Source organism: Excalfactoria chinensis, chromosome 3 (genome assembly GCF_039878825.1).
Source record: "Excalfactoria chinensis isolate bCotChi1 chromosome 3, bCotChi1.hap2, whole genome shotgun sequence".
Lineage (NCBI taxonomy): Eukaryota > Metazoa > Chordata > Aves > Galliformes > Phasianidae > Excalfactoria > Excalfactoria chinensis.
The window spans coordinates 89,252,070-89,272,016 of record NC_092827.1 but is presented as its reverse complement, the minus strand read 5'-3'; the positions used below and the strand labels follow the sequence as shown (position 1 = coordinate 89,272,016).

Sequence of the window (19,947 nt, the reverse complement as noted above, 5' to 3'; positions counted from 1 at the left end):
GAGATCCTCTGCTTTATCATGGAGTCATGGTATGATGTATATCTCTCCTGCAGAACTACAGTGACAAGTTGGCTCAATTTCTTGTATTTTGGGAAACTTCTGAGAATCTGGTTTATTATTGAATGAACTTAGGAATAGAAAAATAGTTTCTTTTTCATCAGTGTCACCTTGCACATGACTATTGTCCCTTCCTTTATTCTTAGTATCTTGCTATATCTTAATAGTTTCCTTCAGAGGGTTGCAGTATCTCCATGACACCTTGTTGACTTTGTTGAAGTTTCTTTTGATGCCCTTATACATGTTACAAAGCAGAATGACTGTCAATGTTTCCCCATGGTAACAAGACGGATGAACGTTTTTAAACATAGTTGATAGTAAGGCTCAGGCAAAATGATAGTCCTAGAAACTTCCTGTCTTTTGTTTTCAACTGGCTTGATTTCAGATTAAATTCATCCTTTAAATAGACTTAGGGTTTTTTATTTTTTCAATATGTTTCTTGTGATGAATGCTTTTTTAAGAATCTTCTGACAAAAGTTTACTAAGTGTAGTTAAAAGAGAGCCAATTATGTTTTAACAGGCCACTCTTTGAAGGAGATAATGATTTCTGTGTATGCCTGAAGGAATCTTTTCCAAACTTAAAAACCAGAAAACTGACAAGAGTTGAATGGGGAAAAATCAGACGATTAATGGGAAAACCACGGAGGTAATTTATTTTTTTCCTTTCCTTTAATAACTGCATGTACTTTTCATGTTACTTGAATTGTTTTGTTGTTTTTTTTTTTTTTCCTGGGATCACTTTGCATGTGGATTGTAAATAACAAGCACATGTAGAACAACTGTTTTTTAAGTAGTGTTCTCCGAACATATCACTCCTCACCCCACTGCTCTCATAAGCTTGTACTTGAAATGTTCTCTATCCACTCTAGATATGTGATAAGCTAGGATATGTTGAAATTATTACTGTATTTTCCATGTTGCAGTACGTTTTGGCATAGAAAACAGGACGGTTTTCCACTATGTATTTTCTAGAAATAAGTAGCTCTTTGTAGAGAAAACAAGGGCACATTTTCATCTCATTTATTATATTATTCCTTTAAACATTTTTCTAGATTTTCAACTTCTCCTGGCTGGGCTGCCAAAACAAAGTGGGGAAAACTCAGTCATACAATATCAGACATTGCAGACAAGAATGCAGTATTGAATGAAGAGCATAGTTTTTTTCTATTTAAGTTTCTTAACTTTTAAACCCACTAACAGAACCATTACAGCTTGGACAAGAAAAGGCTCAGGGTGATCTCATCTATGTGTACAAATAAGTGAAGGGAGGATATAAAAAAGACAGAGACAGGCTTTTTTCAGTGGTGTCTAGAGAAAAGGGTAAAATGCAGTGGGCACAAACTCAAACACAGGAGGGTGCCTTCTGAACATAAGGAATTGTTTTATTTTTTTTCCACTGTGAGAGCAACTGAGCAATGGAACAGGTTACCGGGAGAAGTTCCTGCCTTGGAGATGCTCAGAGGCCATCTGGACATGGTCATGGGCAACCTGCTTTCAGTGTCCCTGCTTGAGTGGGGCAGTTGGACCAAATGTCTTCAGAGGTCCCTTCCAACCTCAACCATTTTGTGATTCTGTAAATTCTGTGAGATCAGGAGAAAAGTGTGTAAATGATGTTGAGGTAAGAAAAGACCAGTTTATTAATGGAGAATTACAGAATATAAAAATTAATGATATAAATAAGTGGTCTAGTTTAAGCTTAACTGTGAGATAGCTTTTAGTTCCTCTGTTATGTTTCTTGTGAAAAGGGAATTAGTGTAGTTGAAGGTTGCCATCTTTCATTCATTTGACTTTTGCCAAAGGTATGTATCACTATATAAGATCAACTTACTTCATTCTGCGATGTGTTGGGCCATTTAATTGTTGTATCTTTTTTAAGCTGTCACATAGAGAGGCTTGTTTTGGAGAGAAAGAGGACCCACGGTTCTAAGTGGGACAGAAGTTCTTAAACATAAATTCTGAAGTTACAACCATGAGACTGGATATAAAGTCTGGTTTTGTTTGTTAACCAGAAGATTATGTGATACTACTTTTTGTCAACCTAAAATAGGCATTTCTATTTGTTTGTTATTGTTTTTTTAATACTCTTAAACAAGAAAATATTGTCAACATTTTTCAAGATCTTAACAGAAATCTTTTGTCTCAGTTTTAAAAGATTTTGAATGATTCTAAATCATTCGAGTGCTTTATCAAATAATTTTAATCTACTTCTGGAGTATAGGTTGTTGGTTGTTTTTAGCATCACGTGTCTGTTAGAAATTTCTTATATCTATCCTCAGTCATGCGCAAGTAAGATAAATACCGTAGCAATACCAATATTTGCCCAGGAGGGAGGAGAAAGCATGACATTTCATATTTGTAGTGTTGATAGCAGAAAATAATAGTGTCTCCATGTGATAGCTGTGCACAAGGTTATTGTCTTTTTTATTTCTTCCATTTTGTGTTAAATATATTGTAATATTTTCTTATATCTGCTGCTGTGTTAAAAGTCCCGTCACACAAGCAACACAACAGTAGAACAACAGTAGAACAACAGTATTCTTCCTGGGAACCCACAAAGCTTGTAAGATTCTAGAATACTGTGGAAAAGTATGTGCTCCAAGAAAAGGAAGAGGAAATTGTTCATCTTGTATACTCTATATAAATTTCACCAAGGTTGTGAAATAGGAATGAATGTAAATTAAGTGAAAATAGGCTTGTCCTGACATTACATGGTGGTGATTATCCCTCTATGTTAATTCAAATGTTGGTGTCCAAGGTAGAAACTGAGAGGCTTTTTAAGAGGTTGAACACTTAGATAGAAAAATAAGGAGGTTGCAGTGTGGTCTCTACCATAGTTTTTGCCTTAACATTTCTTCATAGTAATTGTACAAAAATGAAAGAACATTTTGGGGAGAAGGTATTGGAGATTTCCTATAACAGAAGGTAGAAATACATTATAAATACTTTCCCTCTTCATGACCCACAGTATCTGGGACAGTCTTCTGAAGGCATCTGAGCCTTTAGGAGTGAAAAATTCCTAATGATTTTGTTGTAGGGCCTTCAGGATTGGTGGTTAGTATTTTAGGCTTTGAATTTGTATTTCTAAGGGCATGAGTCAAAGAACATCAGACAGTATCTGCTGTTCCTGAAGTAAGGTCTTGTGCATAATTACAAGGACTAATACTAAATTCTATCCGTGCCTTTTTTTTTCCCCTCTCCTTTTTTGTCTTGCTGTGATTAGTTATTTTGTTCTCCTCAATGGAGTTTAAGACCCTGACCTATATTTTGCTAGCTCATATTCATAGCCTATGGCAAGGATTATTTCACACTCTTTCCTCTCCAGAAATAAATATGAAGAAAATAATATCTTTAAGAATATCTAAATAAGCTTTGTATAAATCCTTGCAACCACCATCTATATTTACCATATACCTTTTCAGATATTTTGAATTTCTGAAATACAAAGGCAATACACAACTCCAGGTAAATATATTTTGCTCTTCAGTAGTAAACTGGCGAGTGGACACATGCCCACCATTGCTCAATCTACATATAATACAGTTTCTAGACTACACAAAGAATAAAAACATAGAATTATTAAGGTAGGAAAAGACTTTAGAAACATCTAGTCTAGCTGTCCACTTACCACTTGCCTACTAAGCCATGTCCCTAAGTCTGCCTTTTCCTTAAACCCATCCGGGCACAGTGAGAAAACTTAAGAATGTTTATTCCTGCATATAATAAGAATATTAAGCAGACTTGGAAATAGAGGAGCTGACTGCTCAATACTTTGTGAGATATGAATAACTAAGCTAGATCTTTGACTTTTTTTCCTCTGGAAAATAGTTGGTGGTATAGAATGGGGAGCCAGTAAAGAAGTTATCAGTGTTGTCTCAGCCTTGTAAAATGGCACTTTTTATTGATCGCTGATCAATACTTAGCTAATAAGTTATACAGAGAATGATTAAATTGCATTTGACTACAGTAAAGCAATTAATAAAGTTGTAGTAAATTATATCATAAATAACTGCTTCTGCAATTAGTCAGACCTAATTGCAGAAGACCTAAAGGAGTACAGATCTGTATCCTTTTAAAGGGTTTCTGTTGTCAACACAGGAATGATTCCTTTATTTAATAAAGAATAGAGATAGGAGCAGTATCTATGCCTACAGTATTATTCTCATGTATCGTGCCTGTTCAGGAGATTAAAAGTGAAAATGAATAAAACCAAGTAAGGACCTTGTGAGTAAGTCTGCAATCTCTTAGATTACATTCTAAGACCAAAGCAAAGGGACAGATGAATTTTTGAGATGATCTGATTTTACACAAGAACCCTCATCCAAACAAGTTTATAGTGGTACTGTGATCAGTGTCAGAACAATTAATCTACATAATAGAGATTTGTGTCTAAGAGGTACTCAGCATGAATGCAAGTAGAAGAGACAGGGAAATGCTCTTTTATATTGAGTCTGCTGCCCTTTCATACTAAGTTTAACCTTCAAACAGTTATACTGTGTATAGTAGATGATGGCAGATAGGCACCTCTCAGTAAGTCCTAAGTACAGGTGTGGACATGGTGTTCAGGATAGGCTGAATGTGAGGCTTTCTTCAGCTTTGTTGTGAAACCAGATGGACCACAGAAGGAGAACAAGTCCCAAAATTAGTACTCTTTTGAAATATTAATGCAAACAGCAAGTTTGCATTAAACTCAAGTCTTTCTGGTTGTTATTTGGATGCTTCAATGTTTGCTTAGGTTTGTTTGTTGTTTTCTTTGTTTTAATTTTGTTTTAAGTGAACTGTTACTCTAGGAGCAATAATTCCAGAGACTCAGAGCATCTAAATCTGTTTGTCAAAATCTTTCTCTCTTGTGCACTTCACTTCAAGCTTTTTCATTTACTCTCACTGAGTTGTAAATTGTGCTCATTTGTTTATTATGTCTTTTGTATATGTATGTCTTCAGTGTCAAATTTAAGTATAGTTTTACCTCATTGTATTGTAGGTGCTCCTCTGCATTCTTTGAGGAAGAAAGATCAGCATTAAAACAGAAGCGGCAGAAAATAAGACTTTTGCAGCAACGTAAAGTTGCAGATATTTCACAGTTCAAAGATCTTCCAGATGAAATTCCATTACCCCTTGTAATAGGAACAAAGGTTACAGGTAATTTCTTAAAAACTAATAAATACCCAAGATATTTGCAAATATTTTGGTAAACTGCAGTGTTACTTAGTGTGCATAGGTGACATAAATTTAAAACATTAAAAATTCATTGCTTTTGTTGTTAGCTCATCGAGAAAGCGCTTATCATGATTATCTAGTATTTGTAAAACAGTAACGTGGTTTTGAGATAAGATCTTGAGGTTTATTATTTCTGGTGTTGAAACTGTAGTTGTTTATTTTTATTGTTGTTGTTTGGGTTTGTTTTGTTTGAAGCAAAGTACGTCCCAACAAATCCTAGAGAGGCTTCAAAGCCAAGAGCTTAGTGCTGCCTGGAAGCTTAAAATATGAGCTAAAATAAATCTTAAGCTTTATTTTCCATAAATATAAAAATACCTATCTGAAAACAAATATACAATTGATACTGCAGTGTAGTTGAATAGGACATTGTCTTATAGAAAAAAGTACTAATAACTGAGGAAAGGGTCTTGTTAAAAATGTTCCTTTTTAAAGGGAATGCGTTCAGCTTTGCTTAATTTTGTAAAAAAAAAAATCTTGAATTTCTTCTTCCTCTCTGTGAAGGAGGATGCTTTTCACTTGAGCACACTATCTCCCACTCCAGCCTCTTCTATTCATTGCTTTCTGAGTTCTTCAGCATCCCTGTCTTTAATTCTTGCTGAAAAGCAGGCATACGAAGCACCCTGTATCTTCTCACTCTCCTGGAGCTATATCCTTCTATATCTTCTTTTTCTCAGTATACAGTCATAAACGCAAGTGGTCGTAGAGAAATGGTGTGCAAAATTATTCCAAAATTGATTTTTGCCTGCAAAATCTAATTGGCAGAAGGTATTGGGTGTTAGATGGTATTTTGTCTAGACATAAATATAGTGCTGAAGATTAGATGTGGGATATATTTGACTTGCAAAGATAAATTTGACAAAAAAAAAATTGGGTGGTGTTTACAGTGGATACATTTTTTTTCCTGGGCTTACAAGTTTTGCTTGTTTGTTTTTTTTTATATATATATATGCATTGGAATGCATATATAAAAAAAGATTACATATTTATGCCAAGGTTACATGCGTAATATTTAAGTCTGTTCTTCTCAGTGACATCAGAGCATTATAATATTTGAGTTTTTGTGGAGGTTTTTGTTCTTAATATGTTTTTTCTTTCATTTGTTTGGGTTGTTTCTTTTTAGCACGATTGCGAGGTGTCCATGATGGGCTGTTCACAGGACAGATAGAAGCTGTAGACACTCTTAACGCTACATACAGAGTCACTTTTGACAGGGCAGGTCTTGGGACACAAACAATCCCAGATTATGAAGTTCTTGTAAGTATTAATGGTACATTCTCAAAATAGCTGTAATGCAAATTCTTTTTTTTTTTTTTTTTTTTTAATCTACAGTTTTATCCTTTAATCAAGAAGAATGTATTAATTACATCCAGTTAGTGTTGTCATAAACCAGAAACGAGCATAACACATGCATGGGAATTTCCAGGAGTATGAGTTTCTGCTGCTGCTTGTTGTAAAGAATAAGATCACCTTCTGTAATACAAATTGTAGTAACTTAGGCTGGAATAGCAGGATAGAGTTATGTTTATAGGCTGAGTATGAAAAAGTGTAATGAGTAACGTAAGATTTCACAGAAAGTTCTGCTATGGGATCTAGGCAGGATTTCTAGAATTGTTCGAGGAAACCTGACTCATTGTAATTTGCCAAAGTCAGGAAAGGCTTGAGGTAGTTGGAAGCAAGTAGTAAATTGATTGTGTAATTCTGAAATATTTCTGGTAATGAAACTAATTGTGAGAATGTTGCTTTGGCAAAAGAAAAGAAAAAGAAAACAAATTGAGTTATTTCCTAGCTCTCATGCTTTTGTACTGATTTATGAACTCCAGGGAATGGTTTCTGTTAAATAGTCTGACCTAGACTGCAAGATTCTTACAGGACAGCATCTTCTTTAGTATCTTGTGTATCATTCAGTCTGCTAAAGAAGTTGTCTGAGGTTTATTCTCTCTTGTGGGATTTGGGTTGGTGGGTTTTTTTTGTTTGTTTGTTTTAGTGCAATGCCGTAACACTTTTGCAACTCCAATGGTGGAAGATAGTTTTGAAGCTGCCACTAGTCCAAAAGCAAAATGCTACTCCTTATTGTTGCTTGGGCTTGGGGTGTGGTTGGGCATGGCTAGTCCAGATTCCAGAAATAAAATATGCATTTGTGAAGGTATGTTAGGCTTTTTAATTAGCCTGGCACCTGAAGAATGTCCTTATTTTTCTCATCTTGCAGAGTAACGAACCTCATGAAACCATGCCAATTGCTGCCTTCGGGCAGAAACAACGGCCTTCTAGGTTCTTTATGACCCCTCCCCGGCTGCATTATACGCCTTCACTCCAGTCTCCAATTACAGTAAGTTGCTTACTTCTTATTTTGAATGTTATTCAGTGAAATATTTTCTGATAAATCTTGAAGCTGTTACCTTTATACAGTCTTTGAGATAAGTTTTCTCAGGTTCCTCAATAAGGTAATTGTAGCAAATGCCTCTAAAAATAAGCTAATAAATAAAATGTTCTTTCTTGTATAGGACAGTGATCCTTTATTAGGACAGTCGTCATGGAAAAACAAAATTTCAGGCACAGACAGTGAAACGCTAGGTGGCTTTCCAGTAGAGTTCCTCATTCAAGTGGTAAGTGTTAACTGCAGCTCTTCATTTTGTTGTGTGTTGTCTTTTCTGTGTTTATTTTTTTTTTGCAGTTCAATGAAATTCTGTTGATACATGAAAGACAGTATTATCAAAATGATGAAATTTTCAGAAGTAATTAGTAGTACATTTTGAGGTTGGTTTTTTTTCCTCACCGATTAAGAAGCTTTGAAATATGTTACTCTTTTCTCAGACCTCAGAAAGGCTTTATGCCTCCAGAAGTCTCTTTTATCTCTCCTAGTTCTTGTAGTTGGTTTAAAAAGATATAATATTAATCCCAAAATCCAAATTGTTTTATGATTCCTCATCTTGAAATAATTCTTCAGGGATTTTTGTACAACAGTTCAGAAAATTATAGGCAAGTTATGTTAAGAAGTTGAGATTTCTTGAATAAATCTAATCTAGGCAATTTTCAGGATGATGGAATGATATAACTGCACATGTGAGCTTGGTTTATAATCTGTGGTTGAATTATTTAATGAGAAGAAGTTAGAAATGCACTAAAAGAAATTGGAATATTCAGTATTAAAATTATTTAGAATTGAGATGTGTTCTTGCTAAACTTATATCAGATTTTCAGATGTATATAATTGGCTCAAAGAATCAAGTTATAATTCCAGTGCGATACACCGACATATTGACCTTTCAGCATAATTAATTTTACTTAACAAATTCAGTTTTTTGGAGTAACACAGTGTGAAGCCAATTACGAAAAAGTGATCTGGCTTAGCCAAGAAGACTTGAATTAGATGTGATCATCCTAACATTGGTTATGTTAAGAAATGAAATAAACAAAAGATACAGTCTTTGCTTATGCTACTGTCATCTGCAGCTATCATCCTCCTTGAGTCACTGAGTATGATCAGTGAAGCTTTATGACTTTTGTACAAAACGGATCCATTTCTGGAAGTGTTTCTGTATTTCACATCTGAAAGCTGTTTAATTTCTGTCATGTTAAGCGGTAAACCATTACTCATTCTAAGGAAACCTGAAATTTTGAATCTGAGATTTTAAAGTGTGGGCACTCAAGAGTTACTGTATTAATACATTTTTTTGCTTGGAGATTATCAGGTATTTGAAAATAGTGAAGCTGTAGACTTTTGGCATTGGTTTGTGATCATCTTAATACTTGTTTGAGGTTTCTCATACAGGTGTCAAGAGGCTTAAAACAACTTTTGTTGTGGTAGTTTACATTATTTTTAAGCCTGGAGCATTGGCATTCTTGTTAGAAGTAAAGAACGATTCTGAAACCTGGTGTTGCAAAATACACAGCAATCAATGAATATTGATCACACTACATTCGCTAATCCAGAAGTAGTTTTATGTTAAAGACCGCTGTGAAACATGTTCTGTCCTTTTTTTGTATTCTGCTGCAGTAAAAATGTCAAAGCCCTCATTTTGATTTAATGACGATTCAGCAGTTAAGTGGTCAGAAAAACTTTCTCTGAAGGAAAGCATCAGGACAATTATTATTAGGAAACAGCTTATGATACAATGAAATAAACAATTTCATGGAAAAGCTCTATTTGGGACAAGGGATTTAAAGAAAAAAATAATAAGTGCATATCTTTAAAATGGTTTCAGCCAAGCCTTTTAGTTCTCTTTTATGGGTCCCAAAACTAATTAACAACAAAAGGAAAGGTGGACAGAAACATATGCAGACAGTGATTGAGTGATGAGGACATTCTCCTTAGGAACAACTTGAAGTTGTGTGCAGACACTGGGACTTGTAGCAACCACTTTTGATCAACACTGTTGATTTATTATTATTATTTTAATTTCTGCATATTTATATTTTGGCATCAGTCTTCTTTCTGATCTTTACTGTGGACAAAGATATGCTTCTCTCTTTGTTTCTTTTGCTTTTGGTTTGGGAAAAGATTAAATTTAGATTGGAAGGGAAGCAATCCAAGGCTAAAACAATGTTTGCAGTGTAACTGTATGTCCAGTAGAGGGAGAATGTTAATGCAGTACAGAGAGGTGTATCAGTCCGATGACTGTGGAAGTAGCATCTTCTCATCTTAAAGACAGGAAAAAAGAGCCATGAATACTAGATTTTTTTGTCTGGTTTTGTATGTGTGTGAGTTTTTGAAATATATTCCCCATCGAGTTATTGCATACATTGAAATGCTTGTATTCTTGTTTATTTTTTACTCAAAAAAACCCAAAATCAAATACCCAAGTACTAAGCATGCTATGAGGATTGTGCCTTCATGTCTTTTAATTTTCACATCTGGAGAAGTATTCTACTAAAACATCTTTTCCAGTTTACTGAGAACTATGTAACAATAAGCAGGGTGAGTTATGCTGAAAATGAAGCTGCTAGGCTGGAGTTCAAGGAGATGAAGACTGGCCTGAGCTAAAGCATTCACCACTGATACTGGCAAATGAAAATGGAGTTCTGTTTAATAAAATGTAGCACTGGGAGAAAGTTGGTAAACATCTCTATACAGAGGAAGATCAGAGTTTCTTGTAGGAAGAATTAAATTACCTTGACCACTGGAGTACTTCTGGAAGTACAATGAGTATAATATAACAACAAAGGACATGGACTTGATCACATCCTTGAATGTATATGAACATCCTCATAGAAGCTTATCACCAAATAACTGTTCCAAAAACTTGCAAGATAAAATAGCCTGCACTAAGCTGGGAACACCAGCTTCATCAGAGGGGCTTAAATATGTTAGTTGCTGGGTGATGATGACAGCATAGCTTGGCAAAGAACTTTTTGGCAGCACTGTCAGAGTCTATTCAGTACTTTCCCTCCTCCCAGATGCTGTTTGCCAAAACCTCTGGGTTTAAGTATAGGTGTTTGCGTTGGTTTAATTATATCTATTTACTTCATGTGGGCACCATGAAGCTTAATTAAATGATTATGTATAGGCTTTGAGAGACTTGCTTGGAAAGCAGTGCAGAAAAACTGAATGTTAATCTTCCTGTTGACTCACAGTATCGTGCCCCTGGTATGATAAGATTAATTTTGAGAACTCAAAGCCAGTTCGATTTGATTTAAAGATAATGCTGATGTTTGTTAGATACCTGATCAGCACAAAACTTGGATGTCCAGCTGTATTAGTCTCTGTGGGCTGTAAAATAGTGTCATAGTTTCCCAGTGCTTTCCTTACCTTTTCTGCAGTAGTTCATAAAGAGAATATTTACCAGATATTCATAGAACTGCTTGAATGTAACTACTTTCTCTCTGTTTTGAATAGAAGGCCTATAAAGTGTGCTTCCATGGAAGCCTTACACTGAAAGAATCCTTTTTCCTTATTTACACAGGATTTTGAGGATGGACTTTGCTGTACATATGTCAATAACCATAAAATTACCATTATCCAGGCAATGCCTCCTATCCAGGTAGAGAGGTACATCTGGATCAGCTGTACTACTGCTGGGATGCCTTTAGGGTTTAATTCTGTACCTTTCATTTCCTTGCTCTACACTCAGGTGCTATTAATTTAAAAAACTGCTTTTTTCCTCCCCCCCCCATGAGAAAGTGTTATACCAACATGTGCATTTGCGTGGCAGTGAATTAGATCAGGGAAATGATCCATCTTAAAAGTAACAATTTAAAAAACTTTTTTTTCCTGCCTTTCCTGAATGTATTGTTTATCATTTTCATTTTCCTTATGTGGTTTTCCATGTAGCTGCAAAACTGTATGTGCTGGCTCACCATGAGCATTGGGGGATAGTACGAGGCTAGAAGCAAGCAAAAGGAATTGGAAAAATACCTATGCAGTATTGCATCTTGTGGTATATGTTGAACTAGGAGTTCCTATCTCTCCCAGTCTTATGTTCCCCTTCTAGGATGCAGTTAAACCCTTTGAAATTTTTAAAACCTGACATCTTGGCTCTGTTTATATCAATAACAAAACTGTTGTTTGATTGAAGTGAAGCTAAAATTTCTCTCTGTGGGCTTGAGAGAGTGTGAACAGTTTTAGAAGTGATGTATGCGCTGAGAGCAGTCCCAGTGACTTCCTCTTCAATCTGTTAGGTCCCAAGGGCAGAAGAACAGGATATACCCATCCTGAAAGAAATAGGAAAAATGGAATGCCCAGAGCAGGACTGTAGGAAATAGATCCAATCTGTATACCAGGCTTTATTACAAGGATGTACACAGAGAGCTAGTGATCAGTCCAGGGCACAGCTGAGAGCAGACTAGAATTCTGAGCAAAAGCTATGGAAGGACAAGTGCTGTTAATGTTAGTACATGTTATCACCATGATGATACAGCTTTCCTTTGGGCAAGAAGAAAAATAAGGTTCTTGATTCCCCAGCCTCTAACAATTATGTTAGTCTTCCTAGAGGGAATTCCAGCTGATGGGTTTCAGCTTTCTTCAATCTAAGGTACTTGAAAATGCTTTTAAGAGCCTCTGAAATATCTATCGTTTAGTTTCAATTAATTTTTATTTCTACATTTTGATGTTATAAACTACTGAGAAATGTATTTTAAAATGATAAAAAATATACCCACTTCATGATCTGGAATTTGCATGCAATTTCAGAACTACATAAGGACTCTTCTAAAAATAGCTCCTTTGTTTTAGACCAGGTTATCGAAAATCCTTATGATCAAGAAGGAACACATCAAACAGTTAAGAGAGATGAATACAGATGCAGAAAAGCTGGTAAGATTGTTCTCAGATCTTAAGGATATACTTTAACAGCTAGTACAAATGGATGCAATTAAAACAAAGTCTAGATGAAAAGCTATTTCTTTATTGCTGTCTATAATGTTTGAGTTTTTAATTTAATTTTATTTTTTTTGTTGAGGTAAGTCAGAGAGGTCAGTTGCTTTAAAAGCATTATGCTTTGGGAACAGGTTAATGTTAACATTGGTATAGTATTTCCTTGTTTCATGTGTCAATTGATGATGGTATCTCCTTGTTTTATTTCTCAGTTGATATATGCTACGTACTTTAAGGATTTGGGCAATCAGTAAAGCATTTATCTTATTTTGTAGATGGTAGGTGTGCATTTAGGTTTTGGGATGAAGTGATAACTCAGTTCGGAGTTTTTGTACATAAATCTCTGAGTACCCTGGACCTGCATTTAAAATTACAATACTTGACCAGCTACAGCATAATTATCAGGAGCAGAGCTGTTTTTTTTGCTAGGCTTTCACCACCCATGGCCATCAATCAGTTTGAAAGTGGAAAAGCTATCAATCTCAACCTTCTGCTAGTGGCCATTCAAACAGTTGTCTCTGTAGTGTACAGGCAGAATGTTTAAGTCTGTGGAGAGGAAAAAAAATCCCTATTATTTTTACCAAAAATGCTGTATTTTTAATGTAAAATATTTGAATGTTGAAGAATGGTGTGGTTTTCTTCTTTATCCCTTCAGTGGCCGTGTGCAAGTTGTTATCCTGCTGCCTATTGTCCCAAGGCTGCTCTTCAAAACCTTGTTACCAGTTCAGTAGTTATATTATTTCTCCTGTACATCAAATGCTTTGTCTTTTAATTGTGCTTAATAAAACTAGTAATTAAAGTAGATGCAAAAAGAGGCAAGATTAAGACATGCAATTGCAGACGGTAATTCTGGTAGATGCAAAAAGAGGCAAGATTAAGACATGCTATTGCAAACGGTAATTCTGATGCAGAAAAATTACCAGCTCTCCTTAATATAAACAGTAAAACTATCTGTTCCAACTGAGTTGTCTTTACCTTCATAGGGGTAAAGGGCTGAGTTTTCACTAGCTTTCCTCTTCACAAAAATCCAGATATTAGCACGTCAGTTGTCTGCTGCATCATAAATTTAACTTTGTTGTAGAATAAGAATACCAAGGAAAATAACAACACTGAGAGGGCAAAGAAATGATAGAGAAGATGATGGTCCAGGAATAAATAAATCTTAACTCAGTTGTAGCCTAGATAAGGACTTGGAGATAGCTGTTAAACATTTCTTCTGCTATTTGCTTTTTCAGTCAGCAGTTGTAAAGCAACTCTTGTCACTATTTATGTCCTGATAAAAATAGAAGACATATATTGGGTCATGTTCTTAGCCTGTCTGTAATGCTCTTTTGTCCTCTTGTTAATCCCATCTACATTTGTGCCATTTAGTATGTGTTGCTTCTCCTTTAGATCTTTGAACATGACTCTTCAACATTAGGCCACTTAAATACCAGTATCAAACTTAATCATGAGTAAAATAGAATCCTTTGACTTCATTCATGCAAGTAGAGTTTGTCAGACTTTAATAATCATTGATAAAATTGTTCAAGTAAAGTTACTTGCTTTTTTTTTTTTTTTCCTTCTATTTTTTTAATGATCCGGCATTGATGTAAATGGAACTGACCAAAATCAGAAGTGATATTGAGTGTAGTCCATTTTTATCTGGCAACATTAATAAATTCAAACATACATGAAGCAGGGAAAGGACTGCTTACTAACAATGAAGCGTCTTGCCATGTACACAGAAGAGTATCCACTTTTCTGATGACTAAACATTGTTGCATAGACAAATGCAAATGAGGATAGCTGGCTCTTGTTGTTTGTTTGTTTTTTCTCTTGACCTGCAACAAAGATGAGGTAAAGGTGATGCTGGTTATTCAAGAGGAGAATAGATGCCCTGTGACAGAGGTGTTTTCTGTTTCCATCTACTAAAAGCCAACCAACTTTTGTCTGCAAGCTGAACTGTTTGTCAGTGCCTGGATTGCTACTGGATCATAAATAGTGATGGTGCTGTTGGAATACATCTTTAATATTCACCAATATAGAATGCCATCATCCATGTCTCTCTGATACAGAATTCACGATTCCCTGTGGCTTCCATGGCTAGCCAATATTAGGCCAGCATGCTCTAGAGGGTCAAGGAAGAAGGTCTTATGTTCTTGAGCTGCTGGATATGTTGTCCTGTACTGTTCTGCTGACAGAAGAATCTTCTGTCCATACTGTTGAAAGAAGTCATTCCCCACCATGGCTGAAATAAGCATGTCAGGCTGTAGTTGCTATCTGTATTGTTTAGTGCCACAGATTATCATGGCGCTTTCTGAAGAGAATGAAAGCATAGTAGTTACTGCACCGATTGTCAGCTGGAGTTATAAGCAGTGATACTAGGATTTAAGTTTTTTTCATGTTAACGTCTCTATTAGGCACTGGGATTTCAAATACCCCAGTATTGTTTTAAAGTAAAAATTCCTTTTAATGAGTTCCGCTTGTACCTCATTAACTTCAACATGCTTTCTTTTCCACAGAAATCCTATTCTATGCCAATAAGCATTGAGTTTCAGAGGAGATATGCAACTATTGTTCTAGATCTAGAACAACTAAACAAAGACTTAAATAAAGTTTTGCACAAAGTTCAGCAGTATTGTTATGAGGTAAGATTTCGCTGGAATTTGTATTTGTTTCTGCTTAACCTGAGTTAAAAAAAATAAAAATAAATCAGAATTTTCTGGGAATAGTGTGTAAGCAGCGATCATGTGGAACTGAAATTGGTGGCAGCTGTGTCTGTTTTGTTATCTCTATTTCCTTCTGTTTCTCTTACCTGAATGCAGGCACTTCTGATGATACCAGTGGCCAATTTTGGATTGGGCATGCATGTAAATAAATGAAGAAAAAATAAAGCAGCCTATTTATCTGTGGACTATTTTGCAATCATTTGTCACTTCATATGTGCACTAAATGCAAAGGAATTATTTTATCTTCATTTATCTTTGTTTCTATCTGTGCAGCTTGCTCCAGACCAAGGCCTCCAGCCCGCAGACCAGCCAACAGATCTGAGGCGGAGGTGCGAAGAGGAGGCTCAGGAAATTGTTAGGCAAGCAAATTCCTCCACAACAGGACAGCTTTGTGTTGAAAGTGAAAATTTAACTGACCTTATCTCTAGACTTACAGCAATATTACTGCAGATTAAGGTAAAATAATCGCAAAAAATAGTGTCTCCCAATTAAGTCCATAATATTAAACCTCTGTCAGGTTCTTTGTGCTCAACTGTTAGAACATTTTTGTTTTCTTCTCCTGCAGTGTCTAGCAGAAGGAGGTGACCTGAATTCCTTTGAATTTAAATCACTAACAGATTCATTAAATGACATTAAGAATTCAATAGATTCCTCAAATATCAGGTACTACTACTTTGAATATTTAATTCCTAATTACACGTTTTGTGTCAGCAAGCAATTGTTCTTGTCTTTTAGAGGTGAATGTGAGTATAAGTACAGGTTTTAATCTGGTAACTACTTGCTTATGGATGTGGTCCTATTTAAAGGGATCTTCTTAAAGAGAGTACAAGATTAGCAGTTTTCTGTTCGAACATATCAGTGAAGTAACCTGATTTAAAAAGAAAAAAAGTGATAAATTGATACAGCAACAACTAAAATGGCTGAGGAGCAGGAAATTTGACAGCTGTTATTTTAGAATATTTTCTGAACAATTTCCATATTCTTCTTTTTTAATGTTACTCAGTCTCTTATCTGTGAATATCAGACACTGGAATATGAGACAATTAGAGTTTCTGGCTGGCTTCTATTAACAATATTTTAACTGGAAACAAACAAACAAAGCACAAAAGAACAGCCATATTGTGTCAGATCAAAGGCTCCTCTAGTCCACTGTCCATTTTTCAACAGTTGTCACAAGCAGGTGCCTGAGGAGGCATTATAAAAATAGCAAGAACATGGTGATACGCTTCCTGAGTGTACTGCAACTCCAACCATTTGTGATCATCATTTTTTAAACGTAATTGCATAGTCACTAAATTACATAATTAAACAAACAAAACAACAAAAAAAAACCTGAAATGCTAAGCATTTCCTTATGCCCTCCACACTGGTATTGCTACACGATTGACTGATTTTTGCAAAGATAGTAGAGCAGCTTTTTGATTCTAAAGGAGGATTTTATAGCACTTTTCCATTTTGATTTAAATAAAAAAAAGAAAGAAACTTCCTGTCATCAACACTGCAAGTAAATGTCAGAATGGGTTCAACTAAGGGCTGAGAAACACTGCTAAGAAGGTGACGATCTTTCCATTTCACTGTACTTATTCTGGGTACTTTACCATCTCTTCGCAATGTTTTCCTTTCATTAGCTCCAACCACTTTACAGTCATCTTTAAAGAACCCAAATCAGTAACTTTGATTTCATGCAACTGTTTTTGTAAATGCTATTTACTAATGCAAGCTGATATCTGATAGGAATGCACTACTGATTTATTTGACTGCTTGTACCTCATAAAAGTATTCATATGCAACCTTTACATAAGATGTTTAATCCTCTTCTTTTTTTTCCTCTCTCCATTGTAGTTGTTTTCAGAATAACGTTGAGATCCATGTTGCACATATTCAAAGTGGTCTGAGCCAGATGGGAAATTTACATGCCTTTGCAGCTAATAACACCAACAGAGACTGAAAGCTTTCTTTCAAGTGTATAGCGAGTAGTTCTGGAAAATCCTCTTCATTTATATATGCTTCAACAAATTCCCTAACTGCCAGAAGATAAGGGAAAAGAAGACCTCTCAGACCCTTTTAAATATATTATATTTGCTTCTTAAGAAAACCAGCATTACTGGCAAGCGTTACATTAAATTTCTCCATTTGTTATTCACATACAGTAGTTTTGCTAACTGGTAATCTCTTAGTAATTGCATTTATTATAATAAACCTAAAAACGTACTTTCATATAATTTGAACTTAGTTTTTAAAAGTTCAGATTAATTCTGCCCACCTCTTGTTGTTGGCTCTCCTGGTACGTTAGATGAAGTGATGAAGAGGATATGGCTCACATCAGTAGCCATGTGGCAATCTTTGTTCCTTAGAGCTGCACTTCTCTAGGTACCTGAGATGCCACCAGCTGGCATGGTGATGGCATGGGCTGAGTGCTCCAGGTCTAAAGAAGCAACAGTGGGCTGTGGACAGAGAACTAAAGTTGCAGAAGATGTTGGGCAGGTCTACAGATCAGTCAGTGTCTTGTTGGAACATTTAATTTATCATAACTTATATAAGAAGTCTAATGAAGGAATATAAAGATGGAACTGATACCTTTCCTGAAACAGAGTCGTTGCGGCTTTTTCCCTTTTCGTGGGGCAAAAAGAAGTGTTTTAGTTGGTATTTTATAGAAATGAACGATAAAACGTACTGTTTTTCCAACTTTGGGTTTGTTTTGCACAACTTTTAAATTAGATTCCTGGTTATCTGACATACACAACATATATAAATATGAAGATTTTTATAATAAGATATAACCGGTGAGGTAAACTGCAAAGATTAAAAGTGACAACCTGCCTACGAGTACATTTTTGGAATGTTAATCTTGTAAAAAGTGTGTATTTGGTTTGTTTAAATAGTCTTGTAAAGCTTCTGTGTAATGAATCGTTTCCAGATATGGATTTTCAGAGATAGCCGTAGAGTTGTTTTGGATTCCTTTAGATGCCTCATTAAATGAGGTCTTTTATATGTTAATGTATAAAGAATATGTAAACAGGATTATTTTCAATTTTAAAATTTTGTATAGTTTAAAGATGCTTCCGTATTCTGTGTTGGTATTGTGCCACTGCAAAACTTTAGTGCAGAGTTTCTATTTAGCTAAACTTGTTCTGTTAATTAAGAGAAATGCATAAATCTTTTATTCTCGGTGAAATTTGTAACTGAATAAATTGAACTATAAGAGTTGATATATTTCACAAAAATGCAAACTTCTGGCACGTGGTTTCAGGTCATTTTTTAAGAGGAGTTAATTGCTGAAAGCGAAACACGATGGCCTGGGTGACAAGGTGAGTGGCTGTTCTAAAGTACCTAGAAAATATACAAGGGGTGTTACAGAACACCAGGCACTGCTTCTGCCGGAGTTAGCTGCAGAGCTGTCCCTCTCATCATGTAACAGAACATGGTTGTGGCCCTTCCAGTGCTTTCGTTTTGTGGTGTTTGGTAAAGTAGTTAGGAAGGTTCCCCACACTGGCTGTTTTCATTTAAATAGAGAGAAATGCCAGGGCCTAACTTAATAAGGTACAAAGGTTCAGTCTGATGTGATCTACTGCTGACATGGAGGGGGAAAAAATCCTCTTGCAGTTTACTTCCACCTCTCCCCTCATTCCTGGGTGCTCACTGAACCCCTGGTGCACGGTGCAGAGAACTGCGCTGATGAGAAGCAGCTCTCCTTTGTCTCCTTGTTTGCTGCCCACTTAGCTCAGTGAATTCAGTCCCTGCAGAGTGCAATGGAAAATGAGCAGCAGGGGCTGCTGTCCCCAGCAGCAGCTTGCAGGCTCAGTGTGCAAACCATTGTTGCACACTTGGAAGCTGAGCATGTATGTGAGTGCTATGAGTGCTCCATCCCTGACAGCTCCTTGGGCACCCAAGTCCACTTGGGATGAATGGTGTCAGATTTTCATTTTTATTTTTTTCTCTGCAGTTTGCCCAAGGACAGCTCTGTTGTTTTGTTTGTGGAGAGAGTTCCTCAGTCAGTGTTCCTGCTCCACCATTCAGCCTCACAAGCTTGCAGCTCCATAGGAATCTGGCTGTCTCAGATCTGGCAAGCACAGGTATGTGATGGGTTACACCGAAAGATTTTGGGGTATTGGTTACTTTGTCCTATGCGACGTGATTCCTGACACAGGTTATTTTCCTCAGTTGTACACACACCCCTCGCTTCTATTTTTGTCTCCAGAAGAGCCTTGTGATGTTCAGGTGTTGTCTCCTGACTGGTGTTCCTCAGGTCAGTACTGGGGCCAGCCCTACTTAATCTCTTTACTGATCTGGATTGAGTGCACCCTTGATAAGTTTGCAGATGACATCAAATTGTGAGGAAGTGCCAACCTGAGGGCAGGAAGGCCTTGCAAGGGGATCTGGACAGGTTGGACCAATGAGCTAAGAGTAATCGTATGAGCTGGTAAAAGTGATAGGACAAGAGGTCACAGCCTTAAGTTGCACATGAGTAGGTTCAGGTTGGATATTAGGAAATATTTCTTCTCAGAAAGAGTGGTGATGCATTGGCACAGGCTGTCCAGGTGGAGTCACCATCCCTGGAGGTGTTGAAGAGTTGTGCTGATGTGGTACTAAGGAACATGGTTTAGCAGGCACGGTGAGGATAGGCTGACAGTTGGACTGGATGATTACTAGTCTTCT

The 19,947-nt window shown here is 36.2% G+C and overlaps 1 protein-coding gene across 1 annotated transcript in view; it reads left to right on the top strand.

Moving 5' to 3' along the window:
• The window catches only part of LIN9 (lin-9 DREAM MuvB core complex component), a 36,852-nt gene extending 18,334 nt beyond the window's left edge, over nucleotides 1–18,518 (top strand). The window contains exons 6-15 of the mRNA XM_072332379.1: nucleotides 578–703; nucleotides 5,036–5,193; nucleotides 6,392–6,525; nucleotides 7,478–7,597; nucleotides 7,773–7,874; nucleotides 12,440–12,520; nucleotides 15,085–15,210; nucleotides 15,565–15,747; nucleotides 15,857–15,954; nucleotides 17,134–18,518. Of these exons, the coding sequence (XP_072188480.1) occupies nucleotides 578–703; nucleotides 5,036–5,193; nucleotides 6,392–6,525; nucleotides 7,478–7,597; nucleotides 7,773–7,874; nucleotides 12,440–12,520; nucleotides 15,085–15,210; nucleotides 15,565–15,747; nucleotides 15,857–15,954; nucleotides 17,134–17,239 (1,234 nt within the window). The 3' untranslated portion in view covers nucleotides 17,240–18,518. The remainder of the gene's footprint in view (nucleotides 1–577; nucleotides 704–5,035; nucleotides 5,194–6,391; nucleotides 6,526–7,477; nucleotides 7,598–7,772; nucleotides 7,875–12,439; nucleotides 12,521–15,084; nucleotides 15,211–15,564; nucleotides 15,748–15,856; nucleotides 15,955–17,133) is intronic.
• The last annotated feature ends 1,429 nt before the right edge of the window (nucleotides 18,519–19,947 follow it).